A 21,523-nucleotide genomic window follows, 5' to 3' on the forward strand; every position below is an offset into this window, starting at 1 on the left:
TGATAGTTTTTTCCTCTGAGACCGTACTGTCTCTAGACAATACTGTGGGGCATCTGTAGAGTGTACTAAACGAGTTACCATCCTGCGCCCTCTCTGCGATTTTTTGGTCAGTATTTTTGGGTAAAGTGTCCAAGCCTTATGCTTGTTCATTAGAGTCAGCTGTGACTGCCAAGATTCTGAAGGTATGGAGTAGGACCTGGGGATCTGTCTGTACTTTGAACAGTACTCCAAGCATCTTCATGCCGGGGAAAGTCGGGGAAACACAGTATAAGGAATGCCGAAGCGGTTGTTCTCTGTCACTGTACCATCTGAATGGTTCGATCTCTGAAGGTGGTTTGAAGTTGACCATGGATATGGGAGACAACTTGTTGCTATATATAGGACAAGGAATCTGCTCAAATAGTTCATGGTTCCTGATCTAATGATCACTGTTATCACCTGAGACGTATTTACAACTTCAGGTGCACGCATTCAACTTCAGAGATTCTAATTGAATGGGGGAATTTTTTTTAAAGCTTCTTAGGTGATCCTAATAACCAGCCAGTTTTAAAGACCAGATTCCTGATGTAGTACAAAAAGTAAAGTTATTTGTAGTCAGTAGGTCTGAATTTAAATAAAGTTGGTCTTTTCGCTTTTAAGTCTTAAGAACTTGGGCAAGAAGGTTAATCTGTTTTTAAAAGGGAGCCTACTTACAGGGTGGATATTTTAACTGATTCTTTGTCAGCTTCCAATCACATGAAGGAAACTGGTGAAAATTCCTCACCATAATATTGGAAAGTGATATTCTACCATTCTTATTTTTTGGATTAAGTAATAGTATTTGGGATAATATCAGATTAATAACTGGATATGAGCTTTTAATTTCTTATTTGATTACAGAGCACACTGTTTCCTGAATTAACTAACCTTTGTTTTTCTTTAAGATCTAATTATCATGGACCTGCGACAGTTTCTTATATGCCTGTCCCTGTGCACAGCCTTTGCCTTGAGCAAGCCCACAGAAAAGAAGGACCGTGTACACCATGAGCCTCAGCTCAGCGACAAAGTTCACAATGATGCTCAGAGTTTCGATTATGACCATGATGCCTTCCTGGGTGCCGAAGAAGCGAAGACCTTTGATCAGCTGACACCAGAAGAGAGCAAGGAAAGGCTTGGGTAAGGCACCAGCTCTCAGGGGGCTAAAGTAATTACATTTCATTACAAATCAGCTCATTCTTTTTTTTCTTCTGGCTTGGCCACCCAGTAGGACTGTTTTGAACTACATTTTCTGAAAGCTAACCACAGAATTGCTACCACTAAAATTTAATTAATTGCTTGCTTTCATAAATTTCTCCTTTAACAGTTTTACCTCATTCTACAAAGCAAAGTCATTTTTGCTTAAAAGTACCAAATGCTACTGCACCCAAATTGAAATGCATCTTATTTCCAAAGGAACATTAAATGGGGGGCCTCTTATCCCTGATGTTTTTAATTTTTAAAAATGATCTGTGACCTATTCATTATTCCCCAAGTCAAGCCTTTGAGTGGAAAATAAACTGCAAATGAGACCCCTGGGCTAATTTCTATAGTTTGTGATTTCTGAGAATGTCCTTCACCCTCTTTGTTTTCATTCTCAGATATTTGCTTAATTAAAAACGAAAGCCTTTTAGAAGATTGTAATAAGTAACAGTCTTAATGTTGAGTGTGAGTTGCTTTTTTTTTTTTTAAGGTTTTATTTATTTTTAAGAGAGAGAGTGAGAGAGAGAGAGAGAGAGCATGAGCAGGGGGGAGGGGAGAAGCAGACTCCCCTGCTGAGCAGGGAGCCTGACTTGGGGCTCTATCCCAGAACTCTAGGATCAAGACGTGAGCCTAGGTGCCCCTGTGTTGCTGTTTTAATAACAGGTGGGCCGTAGCTGAGTTCTGTGGCTCTCAGCGGGCATCTTTTAACCTACTGAGTTGATTTGGTGGAATCCCTACTGATTATTTCTGAGGATCTAAGAATGTCTTTTTTTTTTCTTTTGGCTCATCCAAATCCTTGCTTTTTGAGGAAATGCATTATTAGTGAACATTTTCTCCTTAATGAGCACCATTGGTGTAACTTTCTGAACTATTTTTAAGAGATTTGTTTGGAAAGTTGTATTATGTAAGAATTTCCAAAAGTATTTTGCCATCCTGGATAGGTCTATGAGTAGAAGATGTTATAGAGGGACGCCTGGATGACCCAGTTGGTTAAGTGTCTGCCTTCGGCTCAGGTCGTGATCCCAGGGTCCTGGGATCGAGTCCCACATCGGGCTCCCTACTCAGCATGGAGCCTGTTTCTCCCTCTGCCTGCCGCTCACCCTGCTTGTGCTTTCTTTCTCGCTCTCTCTTTCCAACAAATAAAATGTTAAAAAAAAAAAAAAAGACATAACAGAGTTTGTTTTTGGTGATACTTCAGAATAAATTTATTTTATCCTTTTATTGGATTATCTGCAAACTAAAGGATACAATATTTTATTCTTAAACACTGACAGAAATACTCAAAAGATTTTTGCTATGTAGAATGAGAAACTACAAACATTTCAAAATAGGAAAAACAAATACATTAAAGAGTCGGTCTTCTATTAGGTTGCTTTTCTAACTAAGAGACCATGCTCACTTTTAATTTTAATTTTATAACTGTGCTAACATTTGGGCTAAAAATAGGGATGCATGAGGGTGTCCTCAGTCTTCATGTCTTACCTATTAATAATGTGCATGTCTGACCCACATTTGGGTCTGCACATGGCTCTTCACAGAATTACTCTTAAATAATGAAAGGCATTTAGCCTTGGTGTCAGTCAGTATGTTCTGGCTGTATGCAGGTAGTGGAGCTCTGCTAGCAGTTTTCAGTGGAGAGAATGTTCCTTTTTGTCATTAGTAAATAGCAAAATGTCAGCACATGAGCAGACTCTATATTTGTTTAGAATAAGATGGTTAAAATAATGCTTTTCATAAAATGTATGAGTGAATAGTATTTGCTTCTAAATTTTGGAGATAATGAGAAATAATGTTTATTGGAAGTAAGGATTCCAGATGAACTTTTTTTTTTTTTTAACTTGTTCATTGTGGCATTTCTAAACATCGTTTTGTTAGGTAACTACACACCAGAGGTTGGGGACAACAGATTCCCCACCCCCCAGCTGCCTGCTTCCACCTATATAGAAGGCAGGTGATTAGGAGAGATGATCATTGTTAACATCTATAGTTGCAGAAATTCACCATTATTTTTAAATCTTCAGTAATATTTAAAAACATTTTATTTAATAGAGTTCTCCCTTTTCCTTAAGAATGTTGACAGAATATTTTTTCTTATGTGTGTATTCTCCTTCTGCCATCCAAAGGAGTCTTAAGTGTACTTAATTTTCATGTATGTGTCCTTCAGATGAGGTTTATTTGTTTTGAGGTGGTGGCCCTTAATACTCAAAAGTTTTCATCCTTGGCATATTTGCTTCAGAAATGAATTAGAGCAGTTCCTCATCCTTCTTTAGATCACAGGCCAACCCCTTTAAGAGTCTAAGGAAAGCAAAGGACTACCTCAGAAAAGTACACATATGAATATATATATAAAATTTTGCATGCTAAAAATTTCAGGAATATTATGCATCTTCCTGGAGCCTACTTACTTGGGTTCATTAAAACAAAACAAAAAACCCAAAGGATTTGCTTTTTGATTCTTGAAATGTAGAGGCATGTGTTACTTCTTAGGAGAAATAACATGAGGTCCACTAAGTACATTGTGTCTATCCTGAAATAAATGCTTATTTGGTGGCATCATAACTATATCTGTAGGGTCCTTCAGTGTCACAGGAGAAAAACACCATTAGCTTTATAAATTTGCACAGGTTTTAAAAGATCAGAGTTTAGAGCTTAGTGCCTAAAATAGGATATACCCACTTACACTGTACTTTTACAGCTGCCTACAGGCTGGATGGCCAGCAAGATAAGAATGGCGTGCATATATATACATACATACATATTTATATATTTAAGATTTTACTTATTTATTTGAGAGAGAGAGTAAGAGAGAGCATGATAGGGGAGAAGGTCAGAGGGAGAAGCAGACTTCCCGTGGAGCTGGGAGCCCGATGCAGGACTCAATCTCAAGACTCCAGGATCATGACCTGAGCCAAAGGCAGTGGCCCAACCAACTGAGGCACCCAGGCGCCTGGCTTTTATATTTTTAAATGGTTATTAAAATGTAGAGCTATGTGACGAACCATATGTGGCTGACAAAATAAGAAACATTTACTATCTACCCCTTTCCAGAAAAATTTTGCCAACCTCTGGGTTAAAGCATTTGAGATACGTCTGTGGGAATAAATAGAGTGGAGTTCAGCCAGCTTCATTAACAGACGCCCATCTTGAGCAGTCATATGCCTCTTTATCTGAATGATCCTTCTCTTTAGGCCATTTATAATAGTTTAAAATTTTCGTTTGAGAATGGGAGGCATTCTGATACCGTTTTCTTAATGGTACAGTGGCACTATTGGTAGTCAGTAATACCATTTGGATATAAACTGGATTCCTTTGTAGATAATGCAGAAGTGTATAGTGTACTGGTATAACTTAATGTGTTAATATTTCTTTAAACTCTCCAGGGTTGCAAAAGTTGCAAAAAAAAAAAAGTTGCAAAAAAAAAAAAAATTGTCTTATGCCCGTGTAGATAGAGGAGGGTATTTAAGAGATAGCTTCTTACTGCTTTACCTTTTCTATTAACATTTTAGAGCAAAAGCTAGATTACACATTCCCTGAAGAAAAATTACAGAGTTTAAGGACTAGATGGTTAAGGCTAACAACATACCAATATCAAGATGAATCTCTTTTCATAGTGTCAGTAGTACTCTGTGATTTTAATCATTTTCCAATATTCATGAAATGAATGCAGAGTGGGAAAAGACATTATTTTCTACCAAGTGACAGTCTTTTTCAATCCTGCAAATAGTAGGGCTTAGGAGTATGCCAAGATTTCAATCTCTTGGATGTTTTGAAGTTCCCATTCCAAACTGGGCCACTTAATTGGGTGACACTACATAGGTTGTCTGCGCCTCTGTAAATGAGTGGTTGCATCCTTAGAGGTTTATATGTCATGCACGCATTTTGAAATTCTTAATTAAACTTGAGATGGCAAGCGTGGAAGAAAAGCTCATGAAGGGTGAAGTATATTGATTCTTTAGCTTTGTAGTTTTGCTTTATCATCTGTATCCTCACCCTCTCAGCTTATTAACATTCTCCTAAGCTCATGTATGTTGGGGCAGACTTTCTTATCACATCGTTTCCTCAGAGTTCTCTGTCTTTGTGGTTATATGTGAAAGTTCAACATAATGTATAATTAGCTGCCAGTTGTTTTTTAGAATAAACATGCATCTGTCCTTCTGTCTTTGTGTAACTTTGTGGACTTTTTTCCCCTCTGTTTTGGGGTGTGTGTGCGTGTGTGTGTGTGTGTGTGTGTGTGTGTGTGTGTGTGTGTTGGGTTTTTGGCTTCTGTTTTTTAAATCTTAACTTGAAGTAAAGTGATCCCAGAACTACCTTTGTATCTTTATATTTTTAACAAAAGTGTTAACCTTTTTTTAAAAAGCAACTTGATTTTTTAAAGTCTGGTTTAAATTTTTGAATTTTTAGAAAACCATATCAGTGATTGTGATTATTTATCAAGAAATTGAGATTCTTCTAAAAGCAGTAAAGAAAAACAAAGATTTGCGTGTTTTTTGATACAAAGAATGGAGAATGCAGATAGGAATGGATAGTCACTCCTGAGTTCTGGCTGTTGGCTGTAACCTACCCCCAAAGGGATGAGACTGGGTTTGCTTTTGGATGTAAGTGCACCAGCCGTGAACTGTGCTTGCCTTATCTGGAGGGTTCATTTCAGACCAGTGACAGGTCACTTACGAGAAATACTTACAGTTGCCTGTCTGGAAGGTTTTTTTGGAGACTTTTTTTATGTCCATGCTTTAGCCCTGGGCAACACCTCTGGTTACAGCACACACCTGGCTAAGTCTAGAGGGAGCCTTGTGTCCTTTTAACCTCTCGCTGGATTTCTCTGCATTTTCTACAGAAAGATTGTAAGTAAAATAGATGGCGACAAGGACGGGTTTGTCACTGTGGATGAACTCAAAGACTGGATTAAATTTGCACAAAAGCGCTGGATTTACGAGGATGTAGAGCGACAATGGAAGGGGCATGACCTCAATGAGGACGGCCTCGTTTCCTGGGAGGAGTATAAAAATGCCACCTACGGCTACGTTTTAGGTAGGTCCCTACTATCTGGGGGAAAAAGCCTTATGGAGCTGGCACCTTGAAACGTAACTGTTTTGTCTTGTAGAATGATTGTAGATAAAATAGACGTGGATAAAGATGGGTTTGTGACGGAGGGGGAGCTGAAATCCTGGATTAAGCACGCCCAGAAGAAATACATATATGACAATGTTGAAAACCAATGGCACGAGTTTGATATGAATCAAGACGGCTTAATCTCCTGGGATGAGTACAGAAACGTGACTTATGGCACTTACCTGGGTAAGGGGCAAGTTGTCAGCCTGATAGAGACCATGGTCTTGAGTCAAAGAAACAAATGGGTCACACAGTGAAGGAAAGTGCTTATTTTAAATAGTCCAATGCTGAACTGATTTCCCTTTATTTTATTAACTTTCAATGTGTATATTAAGTATTTTATTTAATTTTGGTTTTCTAAGGTCTGGCATCTTCTATATCTTTAGCATTTCAGATAATATTATTTTGCCAAATTTTCTTTCTGTGATCCCTCAGAGATCATTTTTGGAGTAGATCTCGACTAAAAGGCTGCATTGTTTCAATAATGCAAAAGCAAGAGACTTTGAGATGTCTCTTGACATAGTCACACTAAAGTATTGGACCTGATGGGTGTTGTATGCAACTGATGAATCACTAATTTCTACCCCGAAAGTAATAATACACTATATATTAATAAATTGAATCTAAATAAATAATAAATAATTATATAATATTTATAATATATATAAATAATATGTAAATATAAATACTTTGTTTTTAAGTATTGGACCAGAAATTCAAACCAAATTAGATTCCTTTGTAACTTGTGGGAATAGAAAAATTACTGTCTTTCCTTAATAAAATAAATATCAAATATAATAGCTTTCCCTTGATAAAATTTAACTCCTTTATTTTAGTATGTCTGCCAACCAAAGTTTAGAAATGAAAATTTCCCATTTGTTTTCTCTGGCACATGAGTTTATCAGCCTGCTATGCAAATGCTTCAAGGCAAATAAATGTGACTTTGATTGCTTTCTGTTGATTTGATAGCTTATGTGCTTGGGCCACCTGTTAGTAATTTTCTTTTTCTTATTACATTTGCCTGTTGCTGAATGCTAGGTGGCAGTCTTACTGAGTTGATGACTTAGGATGTTTTTGTTAGTGAGATTCCTGTACTTGGTTACAATTTGAGATAAGAATGTATAAATGTTACTTCTTGCATTTTTATCCTGGAAATTAGGCAAATTTCTGGGTTAAAGCAGTCATTCTCCACCACTGATTAACAAGCAGTGAGTGTATAATAGTCTGTTTACCCCACTGGATAGCCAGCTGTCTGTGTTAGTTACAGGACTGCATGCATTTCTAGTGAAGAAACTTATTTCTGTGTTGGGCTTGTTCTCATTCCTAAGACTAAAGTGGCAGTCTCACTTCATGCTTGACACTTAGCCAAGAACCAAACATATCCTTCACCCAATTAAGAACATGTGTATTAAAAGTCAGTGCAGATGGAGAGGCACCCCGTGCTTCTCGCTTTCTGGCTGAAAGCCAACACCCTCCTGAGTTATTTGGACTTATAAAAATAGAGTGAAGGGTAGGCTATTGGTGATCTAAACAAAATGGTGTGTTAATAAATCTCCATTCAGACCTACGTAGGCACTCACTTGCTATCCAGAATGAATCTTAAACTCTTTGTATGATTATGTGCATAGAAATCTGCTGAGAGCTCTGCTGCTCGATAGGTCAAATGATTCAATGTAATGGGTATTTCTACTGAGACTGTATGCTGAAGCACTCGCTAGAGAAGCTGTATCTTTATAAGGCATCTTTCCCTCAAGGCATGTGGGTGGTTAGTGCTGGGGTAATGAGGCGACTTGCAGAAGTGCTGAGGGGCTTTTTGTGAGTATATTCTTGATTCAGTTTTTGAGTTCAGGCATAAATCATCGTAGCTTTTAATTAAAATCTGTCTTAATGAATCTGCTTTCCACAAAAGGAAGGTTAACTCTGTCTCTGCCACAAGTAAAAATTTAAAAATACCAAGATCCATTCTGGCTGTACCAAAACTAGATCAAGAGCCTGCCCCTAAATGATACTGGCTGGATAGCACAGAAAACGTACTTAGGTTAGATCTGGCACTCCAAGCAATGACAGCAAACATAGGAGTTTAGTTATTAAAAATCAAGTTTTTATCTTCCTTCTTCATCCTTCTATATATCCATGTTTGCAGTCACCATGTTTTACCCTAAGCAGAGAAGAGGGCTCTTTGTTAAGAATCTAGTCTTAATGTATAAGTTGTCTTCTATTACTTTTTTTTTTTTTAAGGTTTTGTTTATTTGACAGGGAGAGACCCGCAAGGGAGGGGACACAAGCAGGGGGAGTGGGAGAGAAGCAGGCTTCTCGCTGAGCAGGGAGCCCAGTGTAGGGCTCAATCCCAGGACCCTGGGGGGTCAAACCACCAGGCACCTCTTCTATTCTTATTTTTGTTACGTAGTTAGGACTGAAACTTTATTTGTTTAGAAGAGATGACTTAGTATCTTTAAAGAGTTGTATATTTTCCTTTAATTCTCCATCTTCAACCTGGTACAGTTTTGACTATCACAGATACTCATGATTCAATAAGCCATCTTACTGAATTTTGACACTTGACAAAGAATGAAGCTTCAAACTGCCCAACTCTCAAAGTATAGCAGTAGTTTGTTTTTGTTTTCTAAACTGTGCTTAATGTATGGAAGGATTGAACGACAGTATCAGCAATCAGCAGTGTGATGTTAATTGTTAAAGGGGTCCTGTGGGTCTTTTTTTTTTTTTTTTTCCCTGTGGGTCTTTATAAAACTAGTGTCGTATCTTTTTTTATTTGATCAGTATGTTGTAGGAAAGATTGTTTCTTAGGTTTACAAGATGTTAATGTCTTTTACATTTCATAATATCTTCACATGTTTCCTTTTGGTCCACACAGCAGATTGAAAGGGGTTTTTTGCTTGTTTTGTCTTCCCTGCAGATAACTCCTTAACATTTGTTTCAGCTTAAACTGAATTTCATTCTTCTAGATTCTTATATAGAGTCTAAATAACTACTGCTTCTGTAGTTCAGCAAACAGATGTTTAGGTCCAGCTTCAATTTGGTTGTAATCTAATGTTTATTTTTTGTTATGGCTTTATTGAGGTATAATTGACAAATAATAACACTGCACATAATTAAAATGCACAATTGATGAGTTTTGCCATAGGTATATACCAATGGACCCATCACTACAATCAAGATAAATGAATATAGCCATCACCCAAAAAGTTTCCTCGTGCCCCTTTATAGTCCTCCCTATCCCTGGGTAACCCCTGACTTATTTTCTATAACTCTGTATTAGTTTTGCATTCTGTAATCTTACAGAAATGGGGAGAGGGGTGTTGGCAAGCAGTACTTATAACTCATGGTAGATCTCTGAGTTGGCTGAAAAAACTAACGTGTGACCTTTCAGAGGATAATATTCTGTTGACTTGAGTCAAAGTGGCCTTAATATGAGATAGGAGGTCTTTGATATCTGGCTTCTCAGTGGGAGCCTAATGTTCAATAAAAATAGCAATAGCTAACACTTATTGAGAGCCAACGATATGCTAGGCACTATTCTGAGCACTTAGATTTATTCGCTCATGCACACCTCCTAATAGTCCTGGGCAGCAGGCACTGCTATTATCATTTTACAGATGAGTAGACTGAAGCACAATTTAGTTACTTGCCCACAGTCACACAGCTAGGAGGTGGTAGAGTTTAGGATTCAAACCGAAATAGTATGACTTTAGAACTACCACTGTCTCTCAGATATAACCAGAAAGCTTGAACCTTCTAGTAGCCTTAACACCAAAAGTAGCAAATGTCGCATAATAGGTTACATAGCCAAGGAGCCAGGGTTCCATTGGAATGGTAAACATTTACATTCAATTTGCCGTGACTTTGACTACCCAAACTGAATGCTTTCACACTGTTACAATTTTACCTGTGTAACTGGGTTATTTCTTCATTGCTTGATTTATCTTTCTCATAAGTTGATTCCTCAGTCCACACATTTTCATGTTTTGTGGCAGTCTTATGATTTGACCTAAACGTTTTGTTTTCTAGATGATCCAGATCCTGATGATGGATTTAACTATAAACAGATGATGGTTAGAGATGAGCGGAGATTTAAAATGGCAGATAAGGATGGAGACCTCATTGCCACAAAGGAGGAATTCACAGCTTTCCTGCACCCTGAAGAGTATGACTACATGAAAGATATAGTAGTACAGGTTGGTGGAGAGCAGTGATTCTCAAAGGAAACCTAGTTCCTCTTTTTGTTGGTTATACTGTTTTTCCTCTTTATTCCTTACTCTGTATCTAGAAGAATGACTTGCTTTTATTTTTAAGCAAGCTCTAAGCCCCAGTGTCGGGCTTGAACTCACGACCCCGAGATCGAGAATTACATGCAGTACTGAGTCAGCCAGGTGCCCCAAGAAAATCCTGTGGGTTTTTTTTTTTTTTTTTTAACACTTAATGTATTATTAGCCCCAGGAGTACAGGTCTACACAGGTTTACACACTTCATAGCACATACCTTCCCAAATGTCCATAGCCCCGCCACCCTCTCCCTACCCCCCTCCCCCCAGCAACCAAAAATCCTGTTTTTAAAAATGTCCCATAACCAGTGATCAGACACTAATAACAGTAATATTGAAGAATTCTCAGAAGGCAATTACCAGTAAACTACAGACTTTATAGTTTTGTAAACATAAAATATAGACTATAGTTATAGACATACTGGTCACATCTCTTGTTAGAATGACTTTAGCATGACTCGGGCTATTCCGCATCATCATGGGCTTGGTGGGATAGATCATTTTTTAAACGGTACCACTGTTTCCCAAGAAGATTCATAGTTATTTTGGGTTGAAGCATAAAAAATAAATGATGTTTTACCATTTTTAGCTGGGAAAAAGGCAGTTTCCTGTGGTTTAACCATACCTACACATAAACATATACATATGTGTGCGTGTGTGTGTTTTAATGAATGATAAGGTATTGCCTAAATCTCATCCAGATACTTACTTTGTCTCCTCTTCTGTCTAGGAAACAATGGAGGATATAGATAAGAATGCTGATGGTTTCATAGATCTTGAAGAGTATATTGGTAAGTCTGTTTCTACTGTTTTTCCTAGGAGAAGCTGAGAAGCTCTATGGAAGTGTGTTAGCACATAGAAATAATTTACCCCATGGGTCAACTCTTAGCGTGTCATTAAGGCCAGACGAGCATGAGGAATAGTGGGTTGTGATAAAGTATCTGAAGCAGCACTGTCCAGTCAAAATGTAAATGTGAGCCACATATGTATTTTTACTTTTCTAATAGCCACGTCAAAAAAAAGTTTCTTTAAAACATGATTATTTTCGGGGCACCTGGGTGGCTCAGTGGGGTGGGCCTCTGCCTTCGGCTCGGGTCATGATCTCAGGGTCCTGGGATTGAGCCCCGCGTTGGGCTCTCTGCTCAGTGGGGAGCCTGCTTCCCCCTCTTTCTCTCTGCCTGTGTCTCTGCCTACTTGTGATTTCTCTTTCTCTCAAATAAATAAATAAAATCTTTAAAAAAAATGATTATTTTCAATAATGTATTTTATTTAACCTAATATTCTAAAATACTATGCTTTCTATGTGTTATCAATGTAAAGTTAGGTTTTTTTTTTAATTCTGTGTTCAAAAGCATATTTTACACTTGAAGTACATTTCAGTTCAGACCAGCCACATTTCAAGTTCATGATAGCCCCATGTGGCCAGCATCTACCATATTGGATAGCAGTGATACAGTGCATCCCAGATGCCTATGGGATTGACAGTAAAGAGTTGCAGGGAGCCTAGGCTGGCATTAGGAAACCCAAGAGAGGAAGATAGGGAATAGAATAAAAGAGATTGGTGGGGTGCCTGGGTGGCTCAGTGGGTTGGGCCTCTGTGTTCGGCTCGGGTCGTGATCTCGGGGTCCTGGGATCGAGTCCTGCATCATGCTCTCTGCTCAGCAGGGAGCCTGCTTCCTCCTCTCTCTCTCTGCCTACTTGTGATCTCTCTCTGTCAAATAAATAAATAAATAAAATCTTTTTAAAAAAAAAATCATCGGTGGGTAAATAAATGACCACGAGTTGCTGATTTCTCTTAGATCCTTTCTTTGTTCCTTTTCATGATTTTCTGTTGTGTTTTATGTCTAGGTCTTCTGTCTCCTTTTTTTTTTCAAACCTGTCCCTTGAATTAAACAATTTATTTCTTTTCTCAGATTTTTATCTAATTATTCTTGCTATTTATATATAGGGTTATTTACTTATATTACTCCCTGAATATTTACCCTTCTTCAAAGACTCACTGATGTGTTTTGAGTTTTTTAGAAAAAGAGAGATGAGCAGGAGAAGATAGATTTTTTTTTGTTGTTGTTAACCAAAATGATTATTTTTAATGGAGTTCATTAGCACAGTGGAAATAAATGTCTGGGTGCACTTACTGAGCCTGTTTCAAAGTTGACTATTTCTGCCTTTAAATATTTAATTATTTTATCTTTCATTCTTGTCTTTTGCCATTTTATCACCATTGCTAAAACTGAGGAACTCATTTGACCCTCCAGAGGAGAGGAATTAAGGTTTATAACTGTTAAGTACCATCATTTATCAAGCACTGAGGTCAAATAAGGAGATACTTCTTTCTACATCTCTATCATATAGGTCCAAGGGCAGAGGAATTGTATTTTGAAACTATTAAAACTATCAACTGTGTGTATGTATGTTTGTTACTTTCTTTTGTAAATGATCAACTAAGGTAAACACTTTTACACTGAGGATGCGGGGCTTTGTGAACCTGAAAGTCTCCCAAGCAGTGTCTCCCAGTTTCTGGGGATTGTGCTAGTTTCTACCCTGTTGAGGAAAGAGATCATAAACCAAATGGTCATTGTCTCTCATATTTAGCATTAATAAGAAGTCCCTGGAGTTATACTGTTGAGTATTTTTAGTCTTTAAATTTGTTATAGAGGCACCTGGGTGGCTCAGTTGGTTAGGCGTCTACCTTTGGCTTGGATTGTGATCCCCGAGTCCTGGGTTTGAACTCCATGTCAGATTCTTTGCTCAGCAGGAAGCTGCTTCCCCTTCTCCGCTCCACCTACTTGTGCACTCTGTCAAATAAGTAAATATAATTTTTTTTTAAGATTTTATTTATTTGACAGAGATCACAAGTAGGCAGAGAGGCAGGCAGAGAGAGAGAAAGGGAAGCAGGCTCCCTGCTGAGCAGAGAGCCCCATGCGGGGCTCGATCCCAGGACCCTGAGATCATGACCTGAGCCGAAGGCAGAGGCTTAACCCACTGAGCCACCCAGGCGCCCCAATACAATTTTTTTTTTTTAATGAAAAATAAATTTGTTACAGAACATTGCAAACACATAAAATTAGAATAGTATAATGAACCCCTGTGTACCTGTGCCCAGCCGTAACAGCCATCAGCCCATGGCCAGCCCTTTTAAATCTTTAACTATTTCCCTTTTTTTTTTTTTTAATTATTTTGAAGTAAATACCAGTCATCATCTCATCTCATCTATAAGCATTGAGTGTGTATCTCTAAAAATTTTTTTGACATAATCTCAAAAAAGTTTTTGAGATTATATTAAAAAAGGATTTAATCTTTTTTAAATAGAAAATTCAATATTGTCATCTTTACTTATTTAGCTTTAAAATGTACTTAAATTATGTTGTATGTCATATCTTCTATTAATAGTATGTCTTTCAAGGAGTGCTTGGGGGCTCAAGCATCAAGACTCTTGATTTTGGCTCAGTGATGATCTCAGGTCAGGGTCATGAGATTAGCCCCTCATTAGGCTGTGCACTCAGCATGGAATCTGCTTGTCCCTCTCCCTCTGTTCCCTTGCTTGCTTGCTCGCTCTCTCTCTCAAATAAATAAAATCTCTGAAAAAAATAAAAATATATAAAAGTATGTTTTTTTTTCATTCATTTGTTTATTCAAAAGTATGTCTTTTAATTCAGAATTTCAGTATGTCTCTAATTCAGAATTTCCTCATAGGTGTACTGTGAAAGTTCTTCTTGGCCCGCAGGAGAGCCAAGGCAGGGTGCTGGCCCAGCAGCTCATACAAATAGATTTTCTGAATGTGCTATAACATAGATAAAGAACTAGGAAGTCCTGCTTTGAGCTATTCTTTCTTTGTTTAAAAAAAAAAAAAAAAAAAAAAAAAAGGTAGGTCTACTCTTAGCCCTCAAATTCAGAAAGACAACAATACCAAATGACAATAATATAGTTTAGTAATGAGTTCATCCTTTATTCAAGGGAAAACAGTCCATGGATTGGGGAGTACAGTGCCTAACAAGTAGTGGAGCACTTTTCCCAAGGGATTTTGAGCAAAATTGAGTTTTATAAAGCATTAGAAGTAGTAACAGAAACAGGATATGATTGGCTAGAAGGCTAGGGATTTCCTTATAGGGCTGGCAGGTCCTGTTTTCTAGGGTCAGGTAAGCTGCAGGTGGAGTTGGAGAATTGTGATTGGCATATGTTAAATTTCCTTGCAGGGTGGTGTTTCCCCTAAGCGCAGGCTAACTTGGGTTCAGATCTGTGGTGTGGGCCGTGCTACCTGAGCGACCTCCATTTTGTGGGTTTCAACGTATGAATTAGCTTTATCACAACTAAATAGCTACCTTTCCTTAGAACTGCTAGACATATATAAGGTGTGTTCCCATACCTTGTATGCAGTGCACATACACTTCGATGTAGTAAACTCATTAGTCTTCAGACTTCTTCACTCACATAATTCTGAAAGAATTTTGCTGAAGTATTCCCTTACACATTTTAAAGTTGGCATCTACAGTATTTAAGTAGAAGTTCATATTTTTTTTTAAGATTTTATTTATTTATTTTAGGGAGCAAGCGGGGATGGGGGTACGGAGAGGCAGAGGGAGAAGCTGACTCCCTGCTGAGCAGGTTGACCGACTTTGGGCTCAGTCCCAGGACCCTGAGGTCGTGACCTGAGCCGAAGGCAGACACTTAACCAGTTGAGCCACCCAGGTGCCCCTAAGTAGACATTTAAACAATTGTGAAGAATATCTCTCTTGGCTGTAATACTGAATTTTAAAGTACCTTAACTCTTTTTTTTTTTTTTTAAAGATTTATTTATTTATTTATTTGTCAGAGAGAGAGAGAGAGAGAGGAGCGAGAGTGAGCACAAGCAGACAGAGTGGCAGGCAGAGGGAGAAGCAGGCTCCCTGCCAAGCAAGGAGCCCGATGTGGGACTTGATCCCAGGACGCTAGGATCATGACCTGAGCCAAAGGCAGCTGCTTAACCAACTGAGCCACCCAGGCATCCCAAGTACCTTAACTCTTACATAAATCTAGTAAAATTCAAGTACCATAGCAACTTCTTGCCTATAGTGTTCATATAAGTAATTTGAACAAACCAACTTTATTTGTTTATTTATTTATTTTAGTTGGGGGGTGGGGTTGGTGGGAGAAGGAGAGGGAGATAGAGGATCCTAAGCAGGCTTCATGCCCCACACACAACCTGACTCTGGTCTTGATCCCACACCCTGGAGATCATGACCTGAGCCGAAATCGAGAGTCATATGGTTAACCAACTGAGCTTTGCAGGTCCCCCTGAACAAACCAACTTCAGAAGATAATTAGGAAATTCACATTTGGACTGAGTATTCAATAGTCCCAAAAGTTGGTTTTTTGAAATGTGATAATGGACATTATGGCGTATATATAGCCATCATTTTTAGAGATACATTTTTTAAAGTACTTAGTAATTGGTTATACACAGTTTGGGTTTCTAGCATACACTTCTCAAGTTTTCTTGAGAATTTAAAATAGCACCTTTCTAGTAGCAATACGTTTAGCTAGCTACCTTGGCTGGAAATGGAATATAGGGAACAGCTATCTTTTAAAAGTTAATCTTTATCTTTCCAGATGCTAGTCACTGCCCTTTATTTCTGCATTTCTTGAGGGCTAAGGATTCTCTTTGCACTCATATTACAATCAGCAACTAGAAACATTCTTCTTTTTTTTTTTTAATTCAGTTTAGTTAACATATAGTGTATTATTAGTTTCAGGGGCAGAATTTAGTGATTCATCAGTTGCATATAACACCCAGTGCTCTTTGTGTCGAATGCCATCTTAATGCCCATCTCCCTATTACCCATCCCCCACCCTCAGTTCCCTATAGATAAGAGTCTCTTATGGTTTGCCTCCTCCTCTGTTTTTATCTTGTTTTTCCTTCCCCTGCCCTATGTTCATCTGTTTTGTATCTTAAATTCCACATATGAGTGAAATCGTACAGTATTTGTCTTTCTCTGAATTATTTTGCTTAGCATAATACTCTCTAGTTCCATCCATGTTGTTGCAAATGGCAAGATTTCATTCTTTTTGCTGGCTGAGTAATATTCCAGTGTATGACTTTACCACATCTTACCCATTTATCTGTTGGTGGACATCTGGGCTCTTTCCATATTTTGGCTATTAAGTACATTAAGCAGTTGGAAATATCCTTGTTATAAGGTCATTGAGTAAGCCTCAGGAAAATGCCTTGCTTTCTCTGACCTAAAATACCTTTGTAATTGCTACTAGGTTCCAGACAGATGGATGAGGAAGAAGAGTTAAGCCAGATTACCATGTGGCAGTCTTGAGAAAAAGACAAACTTACCTTTTGCATTATGTACATGTGTGCGTGCAGGTGACATGTACAGCCATGATGGAAATGCTGATGAGCCAGAGTGGGTAAAGACAGAAAGAGAACAGTTTGTTGAGTTTCGAGATAAGAACCGTGATGGGAAGATGGATAAGGAAGAGACCAAAGACTGGATCCTCCCCTCAGACTATGATCATGCAGAGGCAGAAGCCAGGCACCTAGTCTATGAATCCGACCAGAACAAGGTAAGTCTGGCTAGGCCCAAACAACCTGGTAGCAATCGAAGTCTGTTTCTAGGGAATTGCCTAAAACATTCCTATTGAGGTACATAGAGCATGTAAGGTCTTAATTGGTCTAAGTCTGCTACAAATATTAAGTCGACAATTGAAAATTTACAGGGCAGTGCTAGCTAGGTGATCTCATTTTAGAAATCCCTTTGCCCAGTAGTGTTCACATCATTGGAGGCATTTGTCTTCAGGAAAGAGCCTCTGTATATAGTCTGTGTCCAGTTTGCGTCATCTGTTATCTTCGGATCCCCAGGAAATTTTCTCTGCTTTTTTCCCTTTGTTATTTCCTTTGTGCTTTTACCTATTACAGGCTCATTTGCCTGCTCAGAGTTGGTCATTTTCTTCTTAAATACACTTTTTAAAATTCAGTTCTTTGTAGTAGGTTATAAATCAGCGTTTATCTGGAGCTCGTTACAAGTTTTCTTGATCATTTATCTGAGGCATTTGTTTCATAAAAAGACCGGTAGTCTCACTAAGCCGTCACCTTTTCAGCAATTGAATCCTCTGCCTAGAGTAGGCTGAAAATCAATCTAAAGATGGAGGGTTTTGTATTCTGAGCATTCTCCTGTCTAGGCCAGTCTTTGCTTTCAAATGCAGTGTCTTATCATCTGAGCCGTTTCAAGGGACAGTCTGTTTTGAGTTCTTGCTGCAGTCACTTCAGTAGCCAGGTGCTGTGTCTCAAGATACGTGAGAAAAGGAAACTCCCAAGGTCATCCCTTGTGAATCCGGCCTAGATAATTTTTGAGCTGAGTGTCTGAGCCTTCGTGGGGGGTTGTGTCTGGAATCTGTTGCTGGCTAAGGCATAGTGGGGGTGAAGACTTCGAGCGGATGTTAGCAGATTTTATTGTTCCTGTTAGGCAATGACTGGATTCACTTTAAAGTATTTTCCCCAGTTCTTCCTGTCTCTTACCTATACATAGGAGATGGCCCACATTTTGCTTGATGCATTAAGTTACTGAGCTGTGTTGTTTCCACCCTTCTACTTTTAACTTTCTTGATAAGAAAAATGTGTTAATTGCTATTTTCTTCCCTCTTTGTATGTTGTGGAGGGTTGGGGGTGAAGGTTGAGTTCACATTTAATTTAGTGGGAATTAGAATCTTAAATCCTGACTAACCCCGTTTTGTTTTATAGCGGTGTTGCTAAATTGGGAGTGGGAAATCGTTTTTTCCTCAATTTACTCTTCTCTCTAATTTCAGGACGGCAAACTTACCAAGGAAGAGATTGTTGACAAGTATGATTTGTTTGTGGGCAGCCAGGCCACAGATTTTGGTGAGGCCTTAGTACGACATGATGAGTTCTGAGCTGCAGACAGAGGAATCCACATTTCTTCCAAAGTAATTTATTTTTACAGCCTCTGGTTTCACAAGAAATTGTTTGCGCTACTGAGACTGTTATTACAAACTTTGAGACCTGAAAAGGTGTAATGAAAACCATCCCGTCCCCATTCCTCCTCCTCTTCGAGGTACTGGAGGGAACTGTGCTTCTGAGGAACAACTCTAATTAGTACACTTGTGTCTGTAGATTTACACTTTGTATTATGTATAACATGGTGTGTTTATTTTTGTATCTGTTCTCTGGTTGGGAGTATGATATGAAGGATCAATATCCTCAATTCACGCTATAGGCAAACATTAGCCCTTCACTCTTTCTCAACCCTTGCCATATAATTTTTGTAATTCTGACTTAAAACTAATTTTTTAAGCCTGAGATCAATAAGAAATGTTTAGGAGAAAGAAAAGGGAAAAAATACACCCCACAATTTTATTTAGAGAGACAACACTTCATCTTGCCTGTTGAAAAGTGTTTCGTAAGTAGTAGGGGCCACATATTCCATTCAGTTGCTCTCAGTCCAGCAACTGATCATGGCATTATCTGGGCGAGGACAGATCCCTGTGCTGTCAGAAAGCTTGGCTCGACTTGATTTCGTTCAGTTTTTTTCTTCCCAGTAGGACTAGCTGTTTGCTAATTTTGCCAGGCACAGCTGTGGTGGGAAGAGTTAGGGCCAGTGTCTTGAAAATCAATCAAGTGAGTGTGATCTCTTTACAGAGCTATACATAGAAACAGCTGGAAAACTAAGGGAAAAATACAAGTGTTTTCAGGGCACACACTTTCTTTTGGGTGTGCATCTGTTGAAGTGCTCAAGACTGTCTTGCCTATTGAATCACTGTAAGTGCCCCGTTCAGCTCTATTTCCCCAGGTGTTCTAGGAATTAATCTTGCTTTCACTACAGTTAAAACGTGCTCCTTTCCAATTATGTAATTTCATTGAAAGTGCCTTTAATGAGAGAAATGATCACCGAATGAGGGTTTTCTTGAGAAACCCTGAGATGAAATAAAGAGTTTATTTGGGCCACCTTATATGAAGCTTAAACCTCCCAATGTATTCGGGATTTTTTTTTTCTTCTCTTCCCTTTCTCTTTCAGACAGTGGTTAAATAGCAGTATTAGTTAGGAGCTTGGTTGCAGTGTTCTTACCTTGTGGGCTGGTTTCCAAAAACCACATGCTGCTGAATTTACCAGGGATCCTCATACCTCAGAATGCTAACCACTTACTACCAGGCCTATTTCTGTGTCAGCTGAAGAGCTTGAACTCAGACTCAAAGATGAGAGGGCCTACTGAGAGGACTCTTTGGTTTGAGGACCATAGCTCAACCTTCTTGCCTTTGACCCATTGCCCCCTCTCTGCGCTGCCCCCAAAAAAGTTTATCGTGGATCAGCAGGTTGCCAATCCTTGTCAAAGAGAGGGACGTTTAAGAAAGAGCTGAAGAAGCCGCCTTCTGTTCCCAACTCACCTTTACCCATATTTTATGTAACACGAACTCTGTCTTTTTTGGTCCTTTTCTTACAGATGGACCTCTTTTGAGAAGAATTATTGTATTCCAAACCTTTTTAGCCCTCAGGTTACTAAGATAAATATATGTATATCTAACCTTTATTATTTCATATATCTTTCTGGATAATACATTCAGGTGGTGCTGGGTGATTATTATAATCTGAACCTAGGTGTATCCTTTGGTCTTCCATGATCATGTTGAAGTGGACTACTTGGCCTGGTAAAAAGCCAGACTGTCACGTAATTTGATCCTGGCCTTTGCATTGAGCTCTTGAGAGTGGATACACTCTTTTTAACCCCAGTATAGGGGAATGTAAATTCTCTGCTCTCCAGATTCCCCATTTTTATCATTCAGAAGATCAAAGATGATAACATCAACCCAGGATTAGAGAGGGCACATCGGGAACGGTGCGGCAGGAGGGCCTTGCAGCTCACTAGGTACAGAGAACCCAGGCCTGATGTTAAAGTTATGCACTTAGAAAGCAAACCTTCATATGCTGAAATGGCAAGTTCTGGATGCTGGGTGCTCAGCAGCAAGTGTACTCTAACCTCTGATGACCCCGGATTATCTTTCTGGTTTCAGTCAAGCCCGAGGCTGGTGAACAGTAGCTACACACCCACATTGTGTGTTCTGTGAATGCTAGCTCTCTTGAATTTGGATACTGGTTATTTTTTATAGAGTGTAAACCAAGTTTTATATTCTATAATGCAAACAGGTACCTATCTGTTTCTAAATAAAACTGTTTACATTCATGGTGGGGTATGAGTATGTCCTTTATTCTCTTAAGAAATGGAATTCTTGCTTAGAAAGATGGGTGCTATAAAATGTCAAGAAAAGGAGGTCTAGGGGCGCCTGGGTGGTTCAGTGGGTTTAAGCCTCTGCCTTCAGCTCAGGTCATGATCTCAGGGTCCTGGGATCGAGCCCCGCATCGGGCTCTCTGCTCAGCGGGGAGCCTGCTTCCTCCTCTCTCTCTGCCTACTTGTGATCTCTCTCTGTCAAATAAATAAATAAAATCTTTAAAAGAAAAAAAAGAAAAGGAGGTCTAGAAGTTTTACCATGCTTCCTCCCCATCCCAGAGAAGTTCTGCCTTCTCCCAGATTAGCTATTCCTTTTTTATTTCTGAAATTTTCTGGCATCTTTCTCACTACAGCTGTAACCCTTCTTTCCCTTCTTTGCCTTCCTTGGGCCATATGACTGGAGAGGAGTCCAGCTGCTCGTTACATAATTATCTGATACCAAACACAAGCCATTCCTGAATGTACACACAACATTTATCGTGACTTTTATTTCAACAAGGCTCTTTTTCAGGGGGTGCAGAGGGGAAACATAAAGTATAAAGTAAAACAGTTTTTTGAACATTTTGGTATATAGTTTATAAATGATATTAAGAAGTACATAGACATTTTGAGAACATGAAGGGAATTAACTGTTAACTTTACTAAATAATGCAGCTTAAGACAGATATATAAGTTTAGCCAAATTCGGTGGGAGGA

The 21,523-nt window shown here is 38.7% G+C and overlaps 1 protein-coding gene across 3 annotated transcripts in view; it reads left to right on the forward strand.

Annotated features, from left to right (window-relative positions):
- CALU (calumenin) overlaps positions 1–20,782 on the forward strand; it is a 29,818-nt gene extending 9,036 nt beyond the window's left edge. The window contains exons 2-7 of one of the 3 annotated variants that reach the window (XM_080817994.1): positions 924–1,155; positions 6,053–6,246; positions 10,354–10,520; positions 11,337–11,397; positions 16,956–17,155; positions 18,395–20,782. In XM_080817994.1, the coding sequence (XP_080674120.1) occupies positions 935–1,155; positions 6,053–6,246; positions 10,354–10,520; positions 11,337–11,397; positions 16,956–17,155; positions 18,395–18,499 (948 nt within the window). In that variant the 5' untranslated portion in view covers positions 924–934 and the 3' untranslated portion in view covers positions 18,500–20,782. Of the gene's footprint in view, positions 1–923; positions 1,156–6,052; positions 6,514–10,353; positions 10,521–11,336; positions 11,398–16,955; positions 17,156–18,394 lie in introns of all 3 variants that reach the window. The other 2 variants (XM_080817995.1, XM_080817996.1) reach the window with 2 other exon arrangements.
- Positions 20,783–21,523: the final 741 nt, after the last annotated feature.

The sequence above is a fragment of the Martes martes genome (assembly GCF_963455335.1).
Source record: "Martes martes genome assembly, chromosome: 11".
Taxonomy (NCBI): Eukaryota; Metazoa; Chordata; class Mammalia; order Carnivora; family Mustelidae; genus Martes; species Martes martes.